This window comes from Budorcas taxicolor, chromosome 21 (genome assembly GCF_023091745.1).
Source record: "Budorcas taxicolor isolate Tak-1 chromosome 21, Takin1.1, whole genome shotgun sequence".
NCBI lineage: Eukaryota > Metazoa > Chordata > Mammalia > Artiodactyla > Bovidae > Budorcas > Budorcas taxicolor.
The window spans coordinates 30,035,863-30,057,162 of record NC_068930.1 but is presented as its reverse complement, the minus strand read 5'-3'; the positions used below and the strand labels follow the sequence as shown (position 1 = coordinate 30,057,162).

Below are 21,300 nucleotides of genomic sequence, written 5' to 3'. Positions count from 1 at the left end.
CAAAATGTGTAAGGAGGCAAATTATGCCAATCATTTGTTGGACATGAAATCAGAGGAAGGGGAATTAGCTAGCTTAACTAAAGTTAAACTTCAGCAAACTTCAGCTAAGATTGCCAGGTGTATCTGTCGTCACCCTGTGAACACCATGTACAGTGGAAGGCTTCAATGGGTACAGCATCGTGTCTGTTTAAATCATGGCACAGGTCAAATGACACAAGCTCATCTTCAGGCTTCTTTCCAGAGTATCCTCCTCAATACATACATCGTTTCCACACACTGTAGAATATAATTAACCAAGCACAGATTTTTCACAGCATCCTAAATGCCTCCTCTAATAGCTCTGCCCATGAAGAAAGCCTTCATACACATATTCCAGTCTTCCTAGATCCACTTCACTTTGGTTCACATAATGGGGATACGAAGGGCATGGGCAAGAACTTGAGATGCCATGCTATAAATAAGAGTAACTCAGCGTGACTGTTGCGCTGCGGGGGTGGTGGTGGGGGTGCCAGTCAAAGTAAATAGATAATCCAAGTCCAAAGCAAGAGATTCCTCTTAAACCAGCAGCCCCGGTTCATGGGAGAGGAAAGAATATTTAGGTTAAAACAAACAAAACAGTAAAAGAGAACAGTATAACACAACCACTCATTCATTTAATTATATTTCTCAAACAAAACAGATTTTAAATTTCTATGTTGATGCTGATGACCTAATTACATATAAGTGGGAAAAGGTTCCCTACATTTCAGTCAATTGAGTACTTAAGAATGTAAAACACCCTGCTCATCAAGAAAACAAATATAAAAAATACGTATTAGGCAGGTAATTTAAAAAACACATGCATCTAGGAGAGTGCCTGGCTAAGAAGACTCAAAACATTTAATGACCAACATGTGCTAGATCATGTGCAAACCTTGGAGGGCTTCTGTTTCAGGTATTGCTTTGTCCACAGATGCACTGTCCACTTGGGAAGACGCTACAGATTCTGATAAAAGTGACTGATTTGACACAGGGCTAGAAAAGCAAAAATATTTAGGTTTTAAAAGATAATCTCTTCATGACCAGAAACTAAGCGATTAATAAATAAGAGTTCAACATATCTAAGCAGATCATTAAGACAGGAATTAACCAGAAATGCTTTTTTTAAAAAAAATAACTTCCATATAACTACAGAATTTTGAAACTTGAGACCAATTTGGACCAGAAATTTTTTGATTTTGAAATAAAGCAATAGTACATGTCCACTGTGTATGAATTCACTAAATGAACACTAGTATGATAAAGACATGCTTCAGGAACCCTAACACAAAGTTGTATATGATGCACTGATGGACACAGAAGAATTGGAAAAAACTTCAGAGCAGAAATTTAGTATATATTTCCTAACAGCAGGGTAAGAATGAAACAAACATTTCTGTGTTTCCAGCTTCTAAAAGACTTCAGTTAAAAAAAAATACACTACAATACAAACAGGTATCAGGACGACATCATGATATTAAACAGAGAACAGGACCACACGATATTAAACAGAGAACCTGTGACAAGACCATTTTTTAATACAAAGCACTAGTATTTGCATCAAAGGCCTATGACTAGAACTTAACATGCTTCAAAAGGACTTCAGGGGTTGGTCAGGATACATTATGAAGAAAAATAAAGAAAAAAAGCCGTCTGAAAAACAAAATCTCTTCATTAAATTTTAAGACAACTCTCTACTCTCACTGTAATGTAATACCAATAAAAAGATTTTTTTGACTAGTCAGCGATAATAATGAGACAGATACAATTTTCTGCTAGTTAATCCTAAAGTGACTTTAAATAGTTTTCCTTAAATAACAGAACTGACCAGATACGGAAAAAATGCCTTACTTTTCGATAGCTCTCTGGCTATCGAACAGTTCAGAGGCAGCCTCTTACCTTGGCTGCATAGATGAAGCTGCTGAGTCGAGCGCTGACTGAGCCTCTGGGACACTACCATCTGTGCGCTGGACTGGTAAGGACTCAGACAGACTTGTGACAGAAGGCGCTGCAACAGGACCACATCACACGTTAGTGACTCTGTGCCCTGGGCGGGCCGGCATCTTATCTAAAAAAACCAAGACCAGTTTCCCACGAAATACAGTACACGGGTTTTGTTTTACTATGTAATATGCCGGTTCATTACTTTAGCTAAAAGTTTTCAATAATTTTCCTATGAAAAGGATGCTAATTTTACCACATACAAAATATATGTAGTCAAGACCTAAACTACTATTTTTTAGAATTATCGCACTAACTCTTTAATTCATAAATGTCTTCCAAATAACAGTGCACAATGAGATCTTTAAAATAAAAAAGAATTCAGCAGTAAGGCAAATGTAAGTTCAGAATTAAAATCTGCACTCAGGTTATATTATTTTACCTGTTCTTCATAAGGCAAAAATGTAGATAATGATTTTACAAAACAATATGGTAACTTATATTCACTTGATTTTAGCCTTAAGAAAATTTAAAGAAGTCCGGCTTGAACAGGAAGCAAATGATGAAATAGACTTCACAAGCAATTTTAAATGAACTTAAGTAACAGCCTGCACTTTGATTAACCACAGAAACCTATACATTCAGGCATTAACCTACATGAGAACTATCCTAGATAAGTAAAGCTCATGTTCAATATCCCTTTTTACACAATCACTGAAGCAAAAGCCATATCAATTCCAGGAGAATCCTCTGACATAAAAACGCATAAATAATGCAAGTGAACTGGGGATGAACAAACACCTTTTTCTCTGAGTCAAACTGCCCCACCTCTCCTTCCTATGCAGAAGGGAGGAAGGGTTTCTCTGAAGTCATCTGTGGCTATCTATCTGGAACTCTCTCCTCCAACTACCTTGGCCTCAGAAGTCATCCTAGAGAAAAGAACCAAGGTCCTCATACAGCCCCTACTCCTTCAGAGCTTATTTTCCAAGACAGCTCTACATACTTGGAGTGCGCATCTATTTTATTAATTAGTAAGATAAGAGTTCTCGAGCGCAGCATGTTAAGACTGAGATGGATCTACAGCAGTTCTTTTCAATGAGTGGAGACACTCCTCTTTCTCTTGCCCTACCACTGACCATTACAATATGTAATGAGACATTTTCCTGATGTAAATGTAGTAATGCAAGTACAGTGTGAAAGCAGGAAGAGGTGCTGGGTAGCCTGTGCTATTCAGCTGTATCTCAGTTATGAACAGCGCTGTGTTTTACTTACCAGGTAAGAACTACTTACCAGGTGGGCTTATTCTACCATTACTACTATTCTGTCTTTGAAGATGTTCTTTATAGCACACTGAACACATGCCATTCGTACGAGGGTTTCCATAAAATCCGCAGCCAGTGGAACAAAGCATAGGCACTTGGCTGTGATTAGTTTCTTGAGCCATGTTCCTCTGTTGCACACCTGAAATTTACACAGAATAAGCCGAGAACTCTGATATATACTACAATCATATATTATCCAAATCTGCTTTATGTAATAAAGGAAAATGCACATATACTCCTCCCCAAACCACTCTATAGCTGTCTGGCGTAGAGAGAGAAAAAAATATATCGAAAGGATACAAAAACTGAACTTTTATCTCCAACCCTCACTGTACAAAAGGCGGATTGTACTGGCTCAAACAATGTTATGAACTAGACAAAAGTATCTGATCTAAAGACACTACACCATCAGAATGTTAAGAAAAATCCTTTAAGTCTAGTTCAGCTTGGACACCTAGGAATGAGAAATACAGTTTGTTCTTTGTTGTATTAGTAAGGCCTACTCACTTCACCTTTGCTTGAAAAAGTTCATGTTTTAACTTGCATAATGTTTTCTGTTTAAAAAGCATTTAACATATTATCAATGCTGGTGAAGATGTGGAGAAATTTAACACTGGTAAAATGAGAAAGTGAGTCAGCCATTTTAGAAAGCTACATTGACAATTCATCTTAAGAGCCTTGTGAAAGACTGCCCTTTTGAACCCATCATCTCCGTCAACAGAATAATTTGGGTAGAATCAGAAAAAAATTATAAATACATATGAATATATACACACATATACACAAGGCATGTACTTCACAGCTTATTTATAATGCTGACAAACCTATTACTCATCGATAAGGATCAGAAAGACTAAATCTTAAGGATAGGAAAGCTAACAGATTTTTTTTTCTGATGTATATCTTCTCTGTACTTTTAAAATCCTCTTAAATGAAGATACTACTATATAATTGGGGACAAAATATTTAAAGTACTTAAAATTTTAAAACTAACAGGCAGAGGAATTGTTTGGGAACCACAGGCAATAATCAATTACAGCAGACAGAAGAACCCTGTGTGCCATTTTTCCCAAGGAGCAAGTGGTTCTTTGGCATGAATAACGTGACAGAAGGTAATAACAGGTTCTATCGTATTTAAAAAAAAACAACAACAAAAAGCCTCCCAAATGAAATGAAGGTTACTCCAAAATGGGTGTAGGTGTCTTTACAAAGAAGTCTATGTTCAAACATCACAAATGATAAGACTAACAATGAAGGACAGTGTTTTGCCACTGAAATTTTCTCGAATTGATAAACAATGAAAGAAACCTTCACTGTTTACCACTAACAGATTTTTTTTTTCCACCTAAATTATTTGCAAACACTGTTGTGGATTGAGGGGTGAATGGGGTGAGTTTAATGCAAACTTCAGAACCAAGAGCAATAATGCATTTGACTGGATTATAAAACAAAGCAGGTTTAGGTTTAGCATTTACCTTTAAAAAGAAAAACCTAAAACTGTTGATAATCTTTAGGCCTAGGAACTGAATCTGAGATTTTGAAGAACATCTTTTTTACTTTATGAAGCCAAGTCATCTCAGAATCCAATGATGAGTAAACAGCAAAGGTGGTTAAGAACCTGGAGCCTCATCAAGGAGTCAAACCATGACATACAGCACCATTATATTCTTCATCACCATACTGTCACAGCAAAATTCTTAATTTATTAAATCCTGAGACTGAACAAACACAACTTGTTAATATTTTGTGTGACAAACTGGGAAATACACATAAAGCATTCCTGCTGCATACAGAGGTATGGTGAGTGAAGAAAAAGCACTTGAACAATTGTCTGAGTTACAAGCTGAGTCATCTTCACAGAACAGGTTTTTTGTTTCAAAGAACTGACAAACTGATTATTCAGACTTGATTATATCAGATATTTTCTCAGAAATGAATGAAGCCTGTTACTTCAAGAAAAATAACTAATAGTATTTATTGCCAAGGACAATATTTAAATAATAAAACATAAAAGCTTGACAAGTAATTTTTAGATAGTGTCTGAAATTAGTGAAAAAAGTGAAAGCATTAATCGCTCGGCCATGTTGGAGTCTTTGTGAGCCCATGGACTGTAGCCCACCAGGCTCCTCTGTCCATGGGATTCTCCAGGCAAGAGTACTGGAGTGGGTTGCCTTCTTTCTCCAGGGGATCTTCCCAAGCCAGGGATCAAGCCCGTGTCTCCTGCACTGCAGGCATTCTTTACCATCTGAGCCACCAGGGAAGCTGACTAGTAGTGATATTAATGACATGTGAGTACTGGTTCTATTATCAACATTTGGGAGATGTGCATAAGCCAGGAAACCAGTATTTTCAAAATGACTAACGTACTATGGTACAAAATTATTCATGAACAAAACACTCTCTCAAAGGGAAAGATAGACCCATGGGTTTCAGAGTAACAGGACAAAACATTTTTACACAGTATGAGATTCTACACTGTAACTTATCCCTTTAAGAAACTACAAATTGTCACATTTTGGTGTAATATCAAAGAAGAGAGACATCTGCTATCTGAAAAGGTTATCAAAATACTCCTTCCTTTTCCAACTACATATCTGTATGACACTAGCTTTTTTTTTTTTTAAACATTGTTCAGTTCAGTTGGCTCAGTCGTGTCCGAGTCTTTGCGACACCATGAACCAACAGACTGAATACGGAGGCAACTGTGAGAATCCAGCTGTTTGTTCTAAGTCAGACCTTAAAGAACTTGCAAAAATGCATAACAATGTCATGTTTCTTACTGAACCCTTTGAAGGGGGAGTTATTTTTCACAATAACTTTTAAATGAATTAATAACTAATAAATATTTGTGACTGTCTCACTTTAACTTGTAATATGATAAAATTTTCACAAGATATGACAGACACAGGCTAAAGGTCTTCAACGTACTCAATAACTTTTGAGAACTCAAAGGTCCTGAAACCAAAAATTCTGAGAACCTGCTGCTGTAACCAGCACGGCAAGCAGCACCAGCTCAAGAAGACAGACTCTGACCCTGGAGATGGGAATACAAAATCCCCTTACTCTGTATGTATGAAACAGATGTACAGATAATACATATATAGGTAACTGCATCTGTGGAATTAAAGTTGTATGGAGGTAGGAAGCCAATAAGGAAAAAACTATTTCAAAAGACTCCTGGGAGTGGGGTAGGGGGCAATAAAGGAAAAAGATTGAGACACAGTGTCCTTATTTATTTTCACGGCTTGCTGGATCTTAGTTCCCTAACCACAGATCGAACCTGGGCCCGGGCAGTGAAAGTGCCAGGTTCTAACCACTGGACAGCCAGGGAATTACCAAGAAACACTGTTCTAAATCACCGACTATTCTATACTGCATATTAATGACATTAAAATTCTATAAGAATTAAAAACTTTCCCTACCAGTACTGACAAATTTTTCAGTATATGCTGGCCAATTACAAGCATCCAGAAAAGAGAACTATCTTATTTCTATAAAAACTCAGAGTCACAGGTAAGAAGCACAACATGACCACGAAGCTTTTTGTATCACAACCTCTGCTTTTGAACAGTAAGACTAAAATTCAAAACGTTAACAATTTCCCCAAGCCAAAATACCCTGCACAGTAGCAAATTAGCAGTAATTTTGTAAGTCAAAAGCTTTCAAAAACAACTATTATCATGGCAGATAAAAAGCACAAAGGATTTCACAGGAAAAGAAGAGAGAAATAAAAGGAAAAAAATCAGTTTTATTTATTCATGGTTAGGTCACAAAATGTAACTTTCCATGAAGATTTAAAAAAGAGACCAAGAGCCATAAAAGGGTGTCCTAGTTTATCTTTATGTGTAGTGGCAAAGATGGGGTGGCTCTGGAGAAACTGAAAGTCTGGTGTCCCCATGCTCCGGTACCTTTTTGGTAGGTAACTATGAAGGGCCCACGAAACTGGCATTCAGGAAGGAAAAGAGGAAAGAAAAGGAGAAAGCAGAACAATTCTTTGATTGCTCTAGGTTTTGTGGGATTATAGAACCACAAATCCAAGGAGGTAAAGACTGAGATTGCCAGAGAAAAATGGATCAGCACGGTGGAATTGAAAAAAAAAGCAGGAATTAAAAGAGAATTCAGAAAATGTGATTTGACTCTTAATAACATTCATAATCAAACCCACATCTGACTGTCCTCTCTACCTTCCTCAGATACTTAGTTACTCAGAGCTTACTATGGGCCACAAACCACTTTTATTGTTTTATTTATATTATCTCACTTAATTCTCTCTAGAACCCTAGGATGTCAGTATTAGTGATATCCCCATTTTAAGTGAGAAAATTGATATTAAAAGAAAGTTAGTAACTTGCCCAAGGCCACATATCTATAAGCTTTGAGGTCAATGTCCTTTTTTTAAAAAATCAAAAACAAAATTAAAAGAGAATGACTTTCAAAGTCCATCCTGTCCTGCCAAACCTACAAATTTGTGAACATTCATGAATTCTTATTCTTTTCATTTAAAGGTAATTTAAAATTTCATTCATTTACTCAACTTTAAGGTTGAATATGCAGCTTTTTAAATTTTTTCATTATGCAGCTTTAATTAGCTTAACTAAGTTCTTGAGAAGCTTTTTTCCTTTATGTCTTTTAACCTAAGAAATTTTCATTAGCATACAAAATTCAAGATCAAATACTTCTAAGACTACAAAGAAAGTTCATTACTAATTATTAAAATTCTGACGAAAGAACAGCAATGAATGAATGCAACATAGACTCAATTATAACTGCAAATACACGGCAAACCTATTTCACTCTGCTTCCTTCCCTAGAGTTCAGTCACCAAGTTCCAATAATTTTCATTTGGAAATATCTCATGCTCTTTTCTTTTGCATCCCAATTCTGATTCTCATCATTTCATATCTGGGTTATTTTAATAGTATTTTTCCTTCTGTTTTACTACCTCTCCTCAAAATCCACTTATTTAAATTCTCCTAGAACACCAAGTTCTCATCATATTTCTTCCAGTTTAGTTACTCTATATTCGCCCCAGGAAGGAGTACTAGACCTACAACTTACCGTAACCAGTCCAATTTCCCTGCAAAGTAAATGCTGAGTGCAAAGTGAATAGGCTTGGGGTCAGAGCTCAGCTTTGCCGTTTTTATTGCCTATAAGAGCTTGAAAATGTTACTAGACTTCCCTAGGTTTCAACTCCTTAAAAGGGTGTTCATATTTATATAACTAGATTAAGTAATACAATGTATACAGAAGGCATCCATAGAGTGCCTGGCACACAGTGGAAACTCAGTAACTGCTCTATCTCTGCTTTGCCTAAAAGTAGAGGGTCCTTTGCTCCCATCTGTTTGAAACAAATCATGCTCATTGCTGGAAACAAAAACCTAACTCATACTGCTCCTTCCTTCATAAATGCTGTCCGGTTCACTTTGCCTACAACAATCCTATTCAGGAATCAGCTTAAATTCTACCTCTTCTGGTTTCGTTTCTGTCCACCTCGATCCTCCTGTTTTGAATTCCAACAGACACACTCTGTATCACCTTTTGGGGGCACTTAAGCTCACCTGTTACTCAAATGCTTTACAGGTATACAAGTCATTTCCCAGGTAAATGGTTTCTTTTTCAAATTCCCTTTTTGCCTAATATGAATACTACGAAGTATTTTGTTGAATACACACATTTCATTTTTGTTGGACTATTCACATCAGGCCCCCCAAAAGGGTTATTTTCCACTGAAAGGGGGAGAAAACAGGCCGATGAAAAATGTTTCAACCACAGCACCCATGATTCATATATTGAAACAGTCACTCAGCAAGAATGATTGGTAATCCAAACCAGTTATAGAAGGCACATATAATTTTTCATTTCATTGTTCTCCCTCCTTCTGAAATAAATAGGGAGGATATATGGTTTACAATGACGAGTTAAATACAGAAGTTGTGAACTGGCAAACAAGTGAAATCTGACCCACAGGCATGTTTGGTTAGCCAGCACATATTAATTTTTTTTAATTAGTTGTTAACTTTCAAAAGTTGGGGAAATGTCAAACAAAAAATCCCAGATTTTCAGCTCCTCTTGAAAATAGCAAAACCCGACAACAGTAGACTGATGTTCCCAAAATTAAACCTATCAGCTGGGATCCTTCTCAGAGAGAGCCTATACTCTCCAACTCAAGGCTATCTTAACTTTCAGTTACCTGGCTCATAAGCATCAGAGTTTTAATTCTTAGGTTAACACCTACCACCTTTTCAACTTGGAATCATTACTATTTATTTCAGGAGAAGAAAGAAATACACATGCTGAGTTACATAAGAATGCCTACTAAACTTCAAACTAACACTGCAGGCCACTCAAAACTGGCTAATCCTCTGCAATTTTACCAAATGGAGATCTCAGAAAAGAGCAAAGTAGAACATTCTTCTATAATTTGTTTTATTAATAATAATTGACCAAAAGAATACCCATTCTCTCACAGGTGTTTGAGATTAATGTCTCCTGGTAGCATATAGTAATTTCCCAGAGTTCTCAGCATTTGGCTCCATCAGCTATCATGTAGGCAAGAGACATATGTTCTGGGGGTCAAGAACCTCTGCAAAGGTTATAGAAAACCTAGGGACATTCATAAAGTGAACAGATGAAAGAGCAGAAGATGTGGTGATGATGCTGTTCACTCTGACAGTCTAGAGTTACCCTGTTCACTCTGAGTTAGGGTTCCTACTGTACTGAGGGTGCCCTGCAGCTCTCTCTCTGTACAGGAGTTCCTAGGTCCCTATGTTAGCTTGTCTTTCCTGCCACTGTGTGGGCTGAAGGACAAAATGGCTTGAGTCCAGCTAACAAGAGGATGACATCTTGGGGGATACCAGATATTCCTTCCCGGCAAATAATTAATCCATCAGTTTCAACATACTAAGTTATACAAGGATAAGACACCCCTGAGCCAATTCTAGTATACTCAAACCTCACTTCCCTGGTTATTGACATAAAGTTTTCACTGACCAGCACAACAGGTCTCACAAATTGAGGCCACTATGGTTCTTCCAGGTAAAGAAGACAGGCTTCAGGAAAATCGATTGGCATTCCCACCTTAGATGACTCTACTCTGCTGCACCCAAAAATGGGTAAATCAGGGGCCAGCAAGCTTTCTGTAAATGACCAAATAGTAAATATTTTAGATTTCAAGGCCATGCAACCTGTTACAATTATTCAATTCACTACTGTCACATCAAAGCAGCCACCGACAATGTTCCAATAGACTGTAGTTAATGACCACCAAAATTTGAATTTCCTAGAATTTTCACATTATAAAATGTTCCTCTTGATTTTTACCTTCACCACTTAAATATACAAAAGCCAATCTTGCGTCATGTGCTGAACAAAAATAGGTGACGAACGAAAAGTGCCAACTCCTGGATTAAATAAGCAAATGGTGTTAATGTAATCATCACCGGAGAGAATGTGGGGAGTCTAGGTGGCCCTGGGACTCCCAGGGGCAGAGGTCCTACTAACTGTGGGACTCTCTCTAATCCAGACAATGTAAATTTAAAGTATTATTTGCTCCCTAAGCTTCATCTCTTAATTAAGTATATGTTTATCACCCAATAAGGGGAAAAAACTATGAAAGGCAGTATTTCACACAAATCTTTAACAGCAGGTATAGTTTACACAGAGTTGTAGCTATGATGGGAAAAATGACAGCAATGCTCTTGGTACAAACTGTCCTCTATTTAGCACACTGCTTTCTATTCACCAAGGCTATAAATAACATCCATGGTGTCTTAATAATTATAAAAGCATTCAATAGCTGGACATGAAGATATCATATTCCTGAACTGACAGTTTCTGTCTGCCTGGTACATCTTCCTCCTTACCCTTTCAGATAGCAGAACCTCTCTCTCACTTGCTGAGATAGGTCTAACCCTGCCTCCTCAGAGCCGGACCTGTCTCGGGGGGGGCATGTGATCCGAGTCTGGCCCATGACTCAGTCACTCCTCCCTGGATCTCACTGGTACTGCTGGGAGAGAGGCAGGCTTTGCTCTGTGATGACACTGAGACAATACCATGTAAACCAGGCGCCAGCCTCCAAGGAGACCCCCAGAGAGCCCCAGGATTCCTGGCATTCAGGCCCTTGGTAGTCCCCACCCGCATTGTCTGGGTGTTGGTCTGGATAACAACAGAATGCTGTGCATGTGATGGTCTGTATCTGAGTCTAGTCAAGACAGACGCTGCACACTGTGGCTGCTGCCCTGCTCTCTCTCGTGGATTGCTCGCTCTCAGGAAAGCCCTACGATGCTGTAGGGAGGGCCCCACCTGCTCAGTCACTGAGGCCTCAGGCCACGAGGCATCTGAGTGAATCTGGAAGCAGACCCTTCAGTCCTGGTGAAGTCTTCAGATGACTGCAACCTCTGCTGACATCTGAGCTGCAACCTCATGAGAGACCCTGAGTCAAAATTACACAGCTAAGCAGCTTCTCTATTCTTCACAGAAACCATGCGAGACAATAAACGTTTGTTGTTTTAAGCCATTAAGTTTTGGGGTAATGTGCTATATGGCTACTGATAACCAATACAGTTACTGATACATCTGTCTCCCCTGCTTCTCTTACTACCTTCCGATGGTGTATTTTCAACACAGCAGCCAGTGATCATGTTAAATCTAAAACAAAGCACACTGCATGCTTGCTCAAAATCCTCCAGCTGACCAAGTAAAAGCCAAACTCCCTACCGACATAAAGGCACTTTATCATCTGTTCCCCCATTACCTGACCTCCCCTCCCACTCCTCCAGATCACATAACACTGCCAGGTATGCTCCAGTCTTAAGGCCTTTGTAACTGCTACAACTTCTACCCTCCAGAAGTCACTAGGAGGACAGGAGTTCCTCATCTACTTCACGTCTTTGCTCACCTGTCATCTTCTGAAGGAGGGTTTCCCTCATCCTCCTATTTGAAATAACCACCAGCATCCTTTATTACCCTATCCAGTTTTATTTTTCTTCAGTACCCTTATCTTAATCTTTACTATTAAATTACACTTATTTCATCTATCTTCCCTCTACTAAAATGTTACCTCTGTAACAGCAGCAATTCTGTCCATTTTGTCCACTGATAACTTACAAAAATGCTTGGCACATGGTAGATATTCAGTATTTGCTGAATGCGTGAATGAAACTGTGTTGCAAAGTAGCAGCCTTGTACTACAACCTGCAATAACCAAGCATTTACACCAAAGCAAATAGGCTGCAATAGGCTCCTTCTAAAGAAACTGAATTTGCTATTCAAGACAGGATCTAGGTTTGCCAGCAAGGACCACGACATGGTATACAGTTTGTGCCCTGAACAGAGATGCTTAGCCTCACGCTCTTGAGCTTCAGGATATTTTTTTTCTAATTCAGTTCACTCAGAGAGGGCTTCATTTAGCAATGTGCTTAAGCTGGCACACCATGTTGTTATTTTATAATGAAAGTTGTAGTCAATTTTATATTCTCAATTTTACGCAGGTTCCATATTGCATATCTTAAAGAATTTGACATAGTCATTATCTGCACAAAACAATTCAATATCCTTTTTTTTTCTTTTTGGCAAAATAGGGAACCCACTCAAATTTTCCCACTGGTTCCCATATTTGTGTGTTTTCATTTACTCTTCTTCTCCAAACAACTAAATAAATGGGCATAACTGTGTTCCAATAAAACTTTTATTAACAAAAAGAGGTGGTAATGGGCTTCAGTTTGCCAATTTCTGTTCCAGAGCAATGGCAGGTACACAAGAGGCACTCAAATATAAGACAGATGAAAAAAACACCTTCAAAACTATGCAATTTAGAGTGTGATCAGAAAAGATTCAGCAAAATTAAATGGCTATAGGTAGAGTTTTCTTTCTTTTATCCCAGTTCATCATTTAAGGTGCCTTGCTTATACACTTGGGCTGCCTGCTGCTCTCCGAGGTACCATAAAAGATGAAAGTTACGACAGACGGCTCTGCTTGTAAGGATCAGTGCAAGTGTTAGGACAGGAATACAGATGTGTGACTTTCATGTATATACACAGATGTCACTTTTAATTTCAAAAATCCCTATGAGCCACAAAACTATAAAATGCACCCAAAACACTCTACTTTCATAGAGTTTCGCCCTTCTTTTTAATCAGTTAAAGAAACTGAAGTTAGTCATGCCAATTGACTCCTTCAATTCTCTTTTAATACAGTATGTACAACCTACAGGTCTTAACTCTAATTGCCCCGCTGGTACCATAGTATATTTCCAGAAAAGTTGAGTAGAGAGGGGTGAAAACCTGACCCAATGACCCAACCTGAAAACGTGGTGGTGAAGAGGAAGAACACCTAACACAGAAAAAGGTACCAAAGCTGTAAACCTCTAGCCAATTCCTTAGATTTTCCACATCTCTTTTAAAATAATCTCCCCATTTCCCTTTTTCAGTTAGAATGGGTATCTGTTCCAATGTGTTCTGACCCCCGATTAGATTCCAGAAAACAGCAAGATCTTACAGAACATAAAACCACATTTCTACTTCTTGCTATTAGAAGAAGCAGAAACACATACACACACCACATTTCTACACACACAGTGAGTGATGACCAGTGCTGACTCCAGACTACTTTAAGGTTTAGCAGGACCATCTCCAACAGAGGAAGATTCTCTTATAATAAAACACTGGTACTGAGTCCTTCCTGAAAGACCTAAGTTTCCCATCCATTACACTGCCAAGCTTTCAAAGGTGCTTCTAGATTAGAAAGCACTCTTCCAGCATTAAATGTAAAAAGTAGCTCACTTTAATCCAAGAAGCAATCTCTACTGACAGAACTCAAGACCTTCAACACTGCTTAGTTCATCCATCCATGCCTGTATTTTAAAAAATCATTATAATGACTCTAGTCAAAGCTATGATTTTTCCAGTAGTCATGTATGGATGTGACAGCTGGACCATAAAGAAAGCTGAGTGCCAAAGAATTGATGCTTCTGAACTGCGGTGTTGGAGAAGACTCTTGAGAGTTCCTTGGACTGCAAGGAGATCCAACCAGTCCATCCGAAAGGAAATCAGTCCTGAATATTCATTGGAAGCACTGATGCTGAAGCTCCAGTACTCTGGCCACCTGATGCCAAGAACCGATTTACTGGAAAAGACTCTGATACTGGGAAAGACTGAAGGCAGGAAGGGAAAGGGATAACAGAGGATGAGATGGTTGGATGGTATCACCGACTCGATGGACATGAGTTTGAGCAAGCTCCAGGAGCTGATTATGGACAGGGAAGCCTGGTGTGCTGCAGTCCATGGGTCGCAGAGTCAGACACGACTGAGTGACTGAACTGATACTGACTTTGCTGATGTGCCTAAAAATCACTTGACCTAAAACTCAGAGAAAATATCCCTAACTTTAACCAATATTCTTCAGTAAGTATTTTTCCTTCCTTCCTTCCTCTTGTGTGGAGTTACATCTAAAGCCAAGACCAATCTTTCATGTTCTAGACAAATACAGCTGCGTGTCATCAAGACATGCCATGTTTAAAGTAAATATATTACAGATTCAAATCCAACCATCTAGAAGAGCGCTCACTGTCCAATACACTTAGCCACATATGTCTACTGAAAACTGAAACCTGGCTAGCTAATACAGCAGAATGAGAACAGAAGGCAAGAGAGTAAGGTTCTCTATGCTACTGGTCAAGAGAGATCTTCCATGATACCCAACTGAAAATATCCTCCTTTTTGAGTTTCCAATTCTAGATCCTAAAGCCTTACAATTGATTACTTTAAGGACTTGGAATAGGCCATTTACTATTAGTCTTCTCAAAGAAGAAACAAAAGATTAATAATAAAATCAATGACTCACTTAAACCTCACAATACCCCATATCAGGTAACAAATTATTACTGTATCTATTTTACAGATTAGAAAAGTGAGTCACAGAAAGGTTTAAGTCATTTGTTCACTATCACATTAGGATCTGAATCAGGCAGCCAGACTGTACACCCTGGGCCCTTAACCATGCACGTTACATGGCTTTCAGTGTAACTCAGGAACTCCATGCTACTGAATATTGCAAGACACAACAACATAAGAAGTTAAAATGTGCATATGATCTAGGCAAAACTCTGTCACAGACGTGAGTGCAAGATCAACACGAAGCCTATGTCGTATGCTAAGGGTGTGGCAGGCCAGGGACAGAGCAAAAGCAGAGTTTACGAATGGTGCTCACACTCTCCTGCAAACACTTCCTAGCCCAGGAAACTTAATTAGCTTCTCAGCACTCTGCTCTACCTGCTCAGCAGAATAACACAGACACAAAGAATCATCTCAGAGCGACAGAAGGAGAAATGGAAACAGGACCAATCTACTGGCATAGTTTCCCCCAAACCCTCCACAGTTATATACAAGCTTCTCGTTTCCTACTGCGTGTCCTTTCTGCCTAATTTCATCTTTAAAAATCAAACTTTTGCCTATGGCTGATTCATGTTGAAGTCTGACAGAAAACAACAAAATTCTGTAAAGCAATTATCCTTCAATAAAAAAATATGTACTAAAGGCTTCCTTCACCTACATTTTCTTTATTCAACAATAAAGAAACACTAATTAAAGAGAAGGGCACAGAGTGCTAGAGTACTGCACAAAATAGTACCAAATTAAACTCATCCTTTATGGGGGAAATACCAAATGACTGTAAACTGGAGTTCAACATCATATTATAGACCTTAAAACCTCACTAAAGTGAGACTTGTCATCATTAAACATGATTTCTTTAGAGCTACTGAACAATTAGTACTAAGGTGACCCCTGGGGATTCATACAGTACTGCCCATTTACTGACCAGCCCAGAAAAGAAAAAAAATCGACCAGACTGAAACTTGAAGTTTTTAACTGCTTTTGAATGCACCCATATTCCTCTCATTTCTGGCATGCGCTCTTTGACTACTTTCGTAAGAATATCCATATTCACTACATGTTCTTCATTATGCTTTCTAAGAGCCTCCTCACTCACTGATTCTAAAATCAGTCAATTTTTATTTTCCTTCAGTCAACACATTCTGATGTGAAAGAGAAAGTAAGCTCATCTTACTGCAAACAGCATTTCTTTTATTTCATACTTCCCTAAATAGTTAATAAGATTTGATGAATCTTAACCTACACGTTCATCACACTGCTCATGGTAATGTCTTATATTTTAATTATCTTTTCTATAAAACCATGCATTTCTCTACTGCAGGAAACATCCAATTAAGAGTCTTACTCCTAAGTCCATGGAGGAGGAGGAAAAAACCCAACACAAAAACAAAAAAGAAAGTAGAAAAAAAAATCAGACCCCTCTATCCCAAAATATTTCTTAAGGTGATAGCTTTTAGTAAGAGAAAAAGGAGAATCTTCTTTCCACAGGTATTTATATTAAGGCACTTTTAAAAACAAAGTTGGCAAGTGTAAAAGACTTCTAACTGCATTCAGTAAACTACAGTTCCTTTATTTTGAAGTACATACTCTCTCTGATTAAACACAGCTATTCTAAAAATTATTAATTATAATTTAATAAATTATTAAATTATTTCCAAGAGCTATTTTCTATATTAATATCTAACATACTTTCAAAATACATTTTATGATTGATTAAAATATTGCTTTTTAAAAGACGAAGTCAACTATAAAATAGAGTGATCTACAGAATCTTCTTCTTTTGCTTCACAACAATAGAATAATGAAAAAAGATGCATGGTCACTAATGATACTTGGTTGTTAAGTTTTATTCTCAGAAACACTTTATAAATAAAAACCTATCACCCTCTCCACCCTCAACATTCTACCCACCAGAAAAAAACAGACCCTAAAAAATACCTCATCATGCTGACCTAAGTGTATCTTTAAGTACTTTCGATTTAAAAACTGTAAGTTATTATTATGCCTAAGTACACAGTGTTACAGGCTTAAGTCTACTCACACAGTTGAGGTTGATGAGCAAACAGCTGTCCTGTATCTTGAGACAGACATTAGCTTCCTCCCTTCCCTATCCTCATAAGCAGCTACTTAAAGTTTGAGTTTTATGCAAGAAAACATTTTAAAGCCTTCAGTGTTTTATTGCAGCAGACTTCAGATTCATTCCTGTAACACATTTAACATGAAAGAGAGTTGAGACAGTTCAAATTAACTATGCACACTTTAATTGTCTAAAAGTTTAAGAGGTGCTTTCACTCTTACAGCTACATGAAAAGGGTTGCAACGTAAAATTAAGGATAACATCTCACTTGGTATCTGACACCAATGTATGTAACAGAACAATATGTAACTGTAACATATAGATTTTTCTACCTTTTATAATCATTTATACCCAAAGTAAGCAAAACTAGGTCTTTCTTTTTTTCCTAAAGTTTACCTTATTTCTTTAGCATAAATAACCACCAATGAAAGAACTTTTTTTATAAAGAGACAGTCAATGGGGTGCCCTGAGTGTACCAAGAATATCCCTGGGGACCCTCTGACTAAGGAGAATAAGACTCTTGGTTCTGTTGTAACAGAAAGAGGAGCTATACTTCTAACATTACAATGAAGGGTTACAGCACATTTCCCCACAGACTCAAATTCCTATAGTATCATTATTGAAACAGGTTCTCCAAGTGTTCTAGATAGCTTATCTGGAAAATAAAATTGCGTTCAATCAATATGTCCTAAAATACCTGGATAACTATGTTCCCCCAATATGTGTGTATTAATAAACTCAGTTTCCATAGTAAATTTTAAGAAAAGTTTTAGGATTTCACAAAGTAAATTTACTATTTATATTAACAACATGGTTTTAAAATGCCGTAAGAAATAGCATACAAACATTCAAAATTCACTGGCTAATTTTTAAAATATTATTTAATGCTGAAAAACTGTGTATTTGCTATGCACGAAAAGGCTAAAGGTTTTAGGATTCAGTCAAAGTAACTCAAATGTTTGTTTCTTTATAATCTACTTATAATGGACATATAAATAATTTAAGAAATGACTCTAAACTTTATCAAAGTTGTCACTGATAGAATAATATTCACATAAGTTAAAATATTTATTCAAGAGTCTAACTGTGCTTCAGTAGCACTTATTAAAACTTTCTCATTTTCACCACAGATTTAAATGAGCCTACAATAAAAAACAACAGCTAAAAATAAATTGCACCAATCTTGGGTGTAAAAATAAAAGCATCCTTTCTATATAATAACAATAAACATTTGATGAGTGATTACAGTGCAACAGACACCATTCTCATAATTTTACATGCACACTTAATCCTCAATCCCCCCTAAAAGGTAGGTGCAATTATTACCAACTCTTTTCAGATTATGGAACTGAAGTTCAGAGACGTTATGAACTTGCTGAAGAGGACAGAGCTATTAAGTGGCAGAGACAGGACTTGAATCCAGATTTATCTGACTCCAAAGCCTCGTGCTCAAGCTAGAGTATAAGCAACAGCAATTTACTGTATTGAATAAACCGTATCTGGAAGTGATATAAACCATATCTGGAACTGATATAAACCGTATCTGGAACTGGTACCTGGATTTGGTGCTAGATCTATGAATGTCAGCAGGAAACCGAGAGTACGGTTATAAATTCAGGAAAGCTCTCTCTCACAAGAAACAACTGTTAGAAATGGAAGTAGTAACTGAGAGAAAAGACAAAAGTGGAATGCATTCTGAGCGGCTGTTACAAAGAAGAAAACAGCGGGCTTATCTCACAAGTGGCATAAAAGTACAAAATTTGAAATAATGTGTCAAAATCTCAGAAGAGAAAATCCAGTTCAACACAAAATACTTTATAAAGCCAAGGAACCCAACAGCTGGAACAGACTCCCTCCTGTACTACTGGGTTTGTGAAATCAAAGATTTGAACTTCAACCACCATACTAACGATAGATTCTGGCAAAACTGCCAAAGAATGTTAAATTTTTTGAGGATGAAAGTTTGATGATGAAGAGCATATATTAAATCTCAAAGTATCTCCCCAGAAATTGCTTACTGGAGAAAGGAAAACAGTAACTTTCCCACACTAATGGGAAGATCAAAGCTGGTATCACTGCAGAGAGTACAAGGGAACATACTCCTGATGAGAGGCCCTGAGAATCACACGCAGTAACGCAGGATTCCTGCTCACCTCCTACATTCAATCACAAGGACACATCAGACAGACCCCAATCGAGGGAGATTCTGTAAATAAACGGTCACTCTTCAGAAGTGTCAGTGTCACAAAAGACAAAGAAAGTCTAAGGATAGGGTTCTGATTAAAGGAAACTAGAGACATGACAAGTCAATAAATGATTGAAGATTGGATCCTAGACTGGAAAAAAATTATTGAAGAACGTTACTGAGGAAACTAGAGAAATCTGAATGTGGGCTGTGTGTTAGAGAAGAGTACCCTATCAATTTCCTTGATAACTGGAATGTCCTTGAAACTATAAGAATGCTGTTCTTAGATAATTTATGTCTTTCAGTACTACATGGTAAGGGGACAGGATGCATGCAACTTCTCAAAAAGTTCAGAAAAAAATAAAATGATAGCCCAAATGTAGCAATATGTTAACAATGAGTGAATCTTGCCAGGGGATAGATGGGAACTATTTGTATTATTACTGCAATTTTCTATAATTTCAAAATTAAACCTGAGAAAAATAAAGATTTGGACCTGATGTTCTCAAGGAGTTCAACCAGATACCGAACAACAAGAGAAGCATCATTTCCTATAGCCATCTCTGCACACTCAAATCCAACCCAACAGCAGTCTAAGCTGATTTGTGACTATCCATTTTAATCAATTATAAGAAGCAGTGCTCTCATTTAAAATATCGATGTGAGAGCTGACGATTAAGTGAATGTCTGCCTCTTCTCAACCCTGTTACTCTATGCAGTTAAAGAGACAAACTTCTCCAAGAAAGCACAGCTATTCTTCAGTTGGATATGCAGTAGTGGGTGTGTCCTTGCTAAAAACTCCAAATTAAGTTAATTTCTGGGTATGACAAGTAGCAAACCATTACCAAAGCCAAGAGATAATCAGTGACCAGTAACCTACAAGGAAAATACCGTTAATAAAACAAACATCCCACCCAAGCAAATCCTGCACTGCCCACAATAAGCAGACAACGCCACAATGACTGCAGAGCACCTGGAAAAGACAAGAGAATGTTAATCACTGAGGCCAAGGTGTAAATGGATAATATACAACATTTCAGTGGTCTAAATCCACAAAATTAGAGAGGGAGGAAAAAAGGAAAGGGGGAGGGAAAAAAAAAAGAGAAAATAAAGGAACATAGGCAAGAAAGAAGAAAATCCTGACAGCAACATACCACTTCACTGATTTCATGTTCTCGTTCCTCTCCGATGGTGTAACACACTCTCCCTCACTTTAACTCGTCTTCAATTGTCTTTTACTAAGAGTCAGTCTCTGTAAGACGGCGAGAGCTATGAAGAGCACAGCTTTGACTATACAATCATTATTTGCATCCTACTCCCATACTCCATTTTTGTTTTACTTGTCAGGAGGCCCAGAACAGTAGTCTCTCTAGCGGGAAATCTCACAAACAGTTCACCTCAAAAAGGAACAGAAAAACACATCACCTCGCTCACAGCCTAAAAGAGACAAAGGCAGGAACTGGAGGGAAAACTGAAGGGTCAGCACAAAGAAGAAGGGATGAATTTTAGTCTCCTATACTAATCTGGATACACACTCTGTCAGGTATGAGCAACCTAACTGGTAGAATATTCACTGGTACTTAAGCTAATTCCAAGTCAGGAGCACTGTTACTGAACCGTGGCCTTCTTTCAGGCAAGCTCTATATCAGATTAATCTTTGATATAGCACCAAACACTACCTTGTCTAAAAAAAGGCATTTGAATAGGCACTTGTAGAACTGTTGTTGTTTAGTTGCTAAATTGTGCCTGACTCTTTGTGACCTCAGGGACTGCAGAGCACCATGCTCCTCTGTCCATGGGATTTCCCAGGTGAGAATACTGGAATGGGTAGCCATTTCCTTCTCCAGGGGATTTTCCCCACCCAGGGAT

General features: G+C 37.8%; 1 protein-coding gene across 3 annotated transcripts in view; it reads right to left on the bottom strand.

Moving 5' to 3' along the window:
- Nucleotides 1-21,300, bottom strand: part of ZFAND6 (zinc finger AN1-type containing 6) — a 55,743-nt gene that overhangs the window by 6,008 nt on the left and 28,435 nt on the right. The window contains exons 2-5 of one of the 3 annotated variants that reach the window (XM_052659496.1): nucleotides 17,211-17,371; nucleotides 3,250-3,420; nucleotides 1,918-2,026; nucleotides 914-1,014 (exon numbers count right to left, since the gene is read on the bottom strand). In XM_052659496.1, coding sequence (XP_052515456.1) covers nucleotides 914-1,014; nucleotides 1,918-2,026; nucleotides 3,250-3,403 — 364 coding nt within the window. In that variant the 5' untranslated portion in view covers nucleotides 3,404-3,420; nucleotides 17,211-17,371. Of the gene's footprint in view, nucleotides 1-913; nucleotides 1,015-1,917; nucleotides 2,027-3,249; nucleotides 3,421-10,271; nucleotides 10,418-17,210; nucleotides 17,372-21,300 lie in introns of those variants that run through there. The other 2 variants (XM_052659497.1, XM_052659495.1) reach the window with 2 other exon arrangements.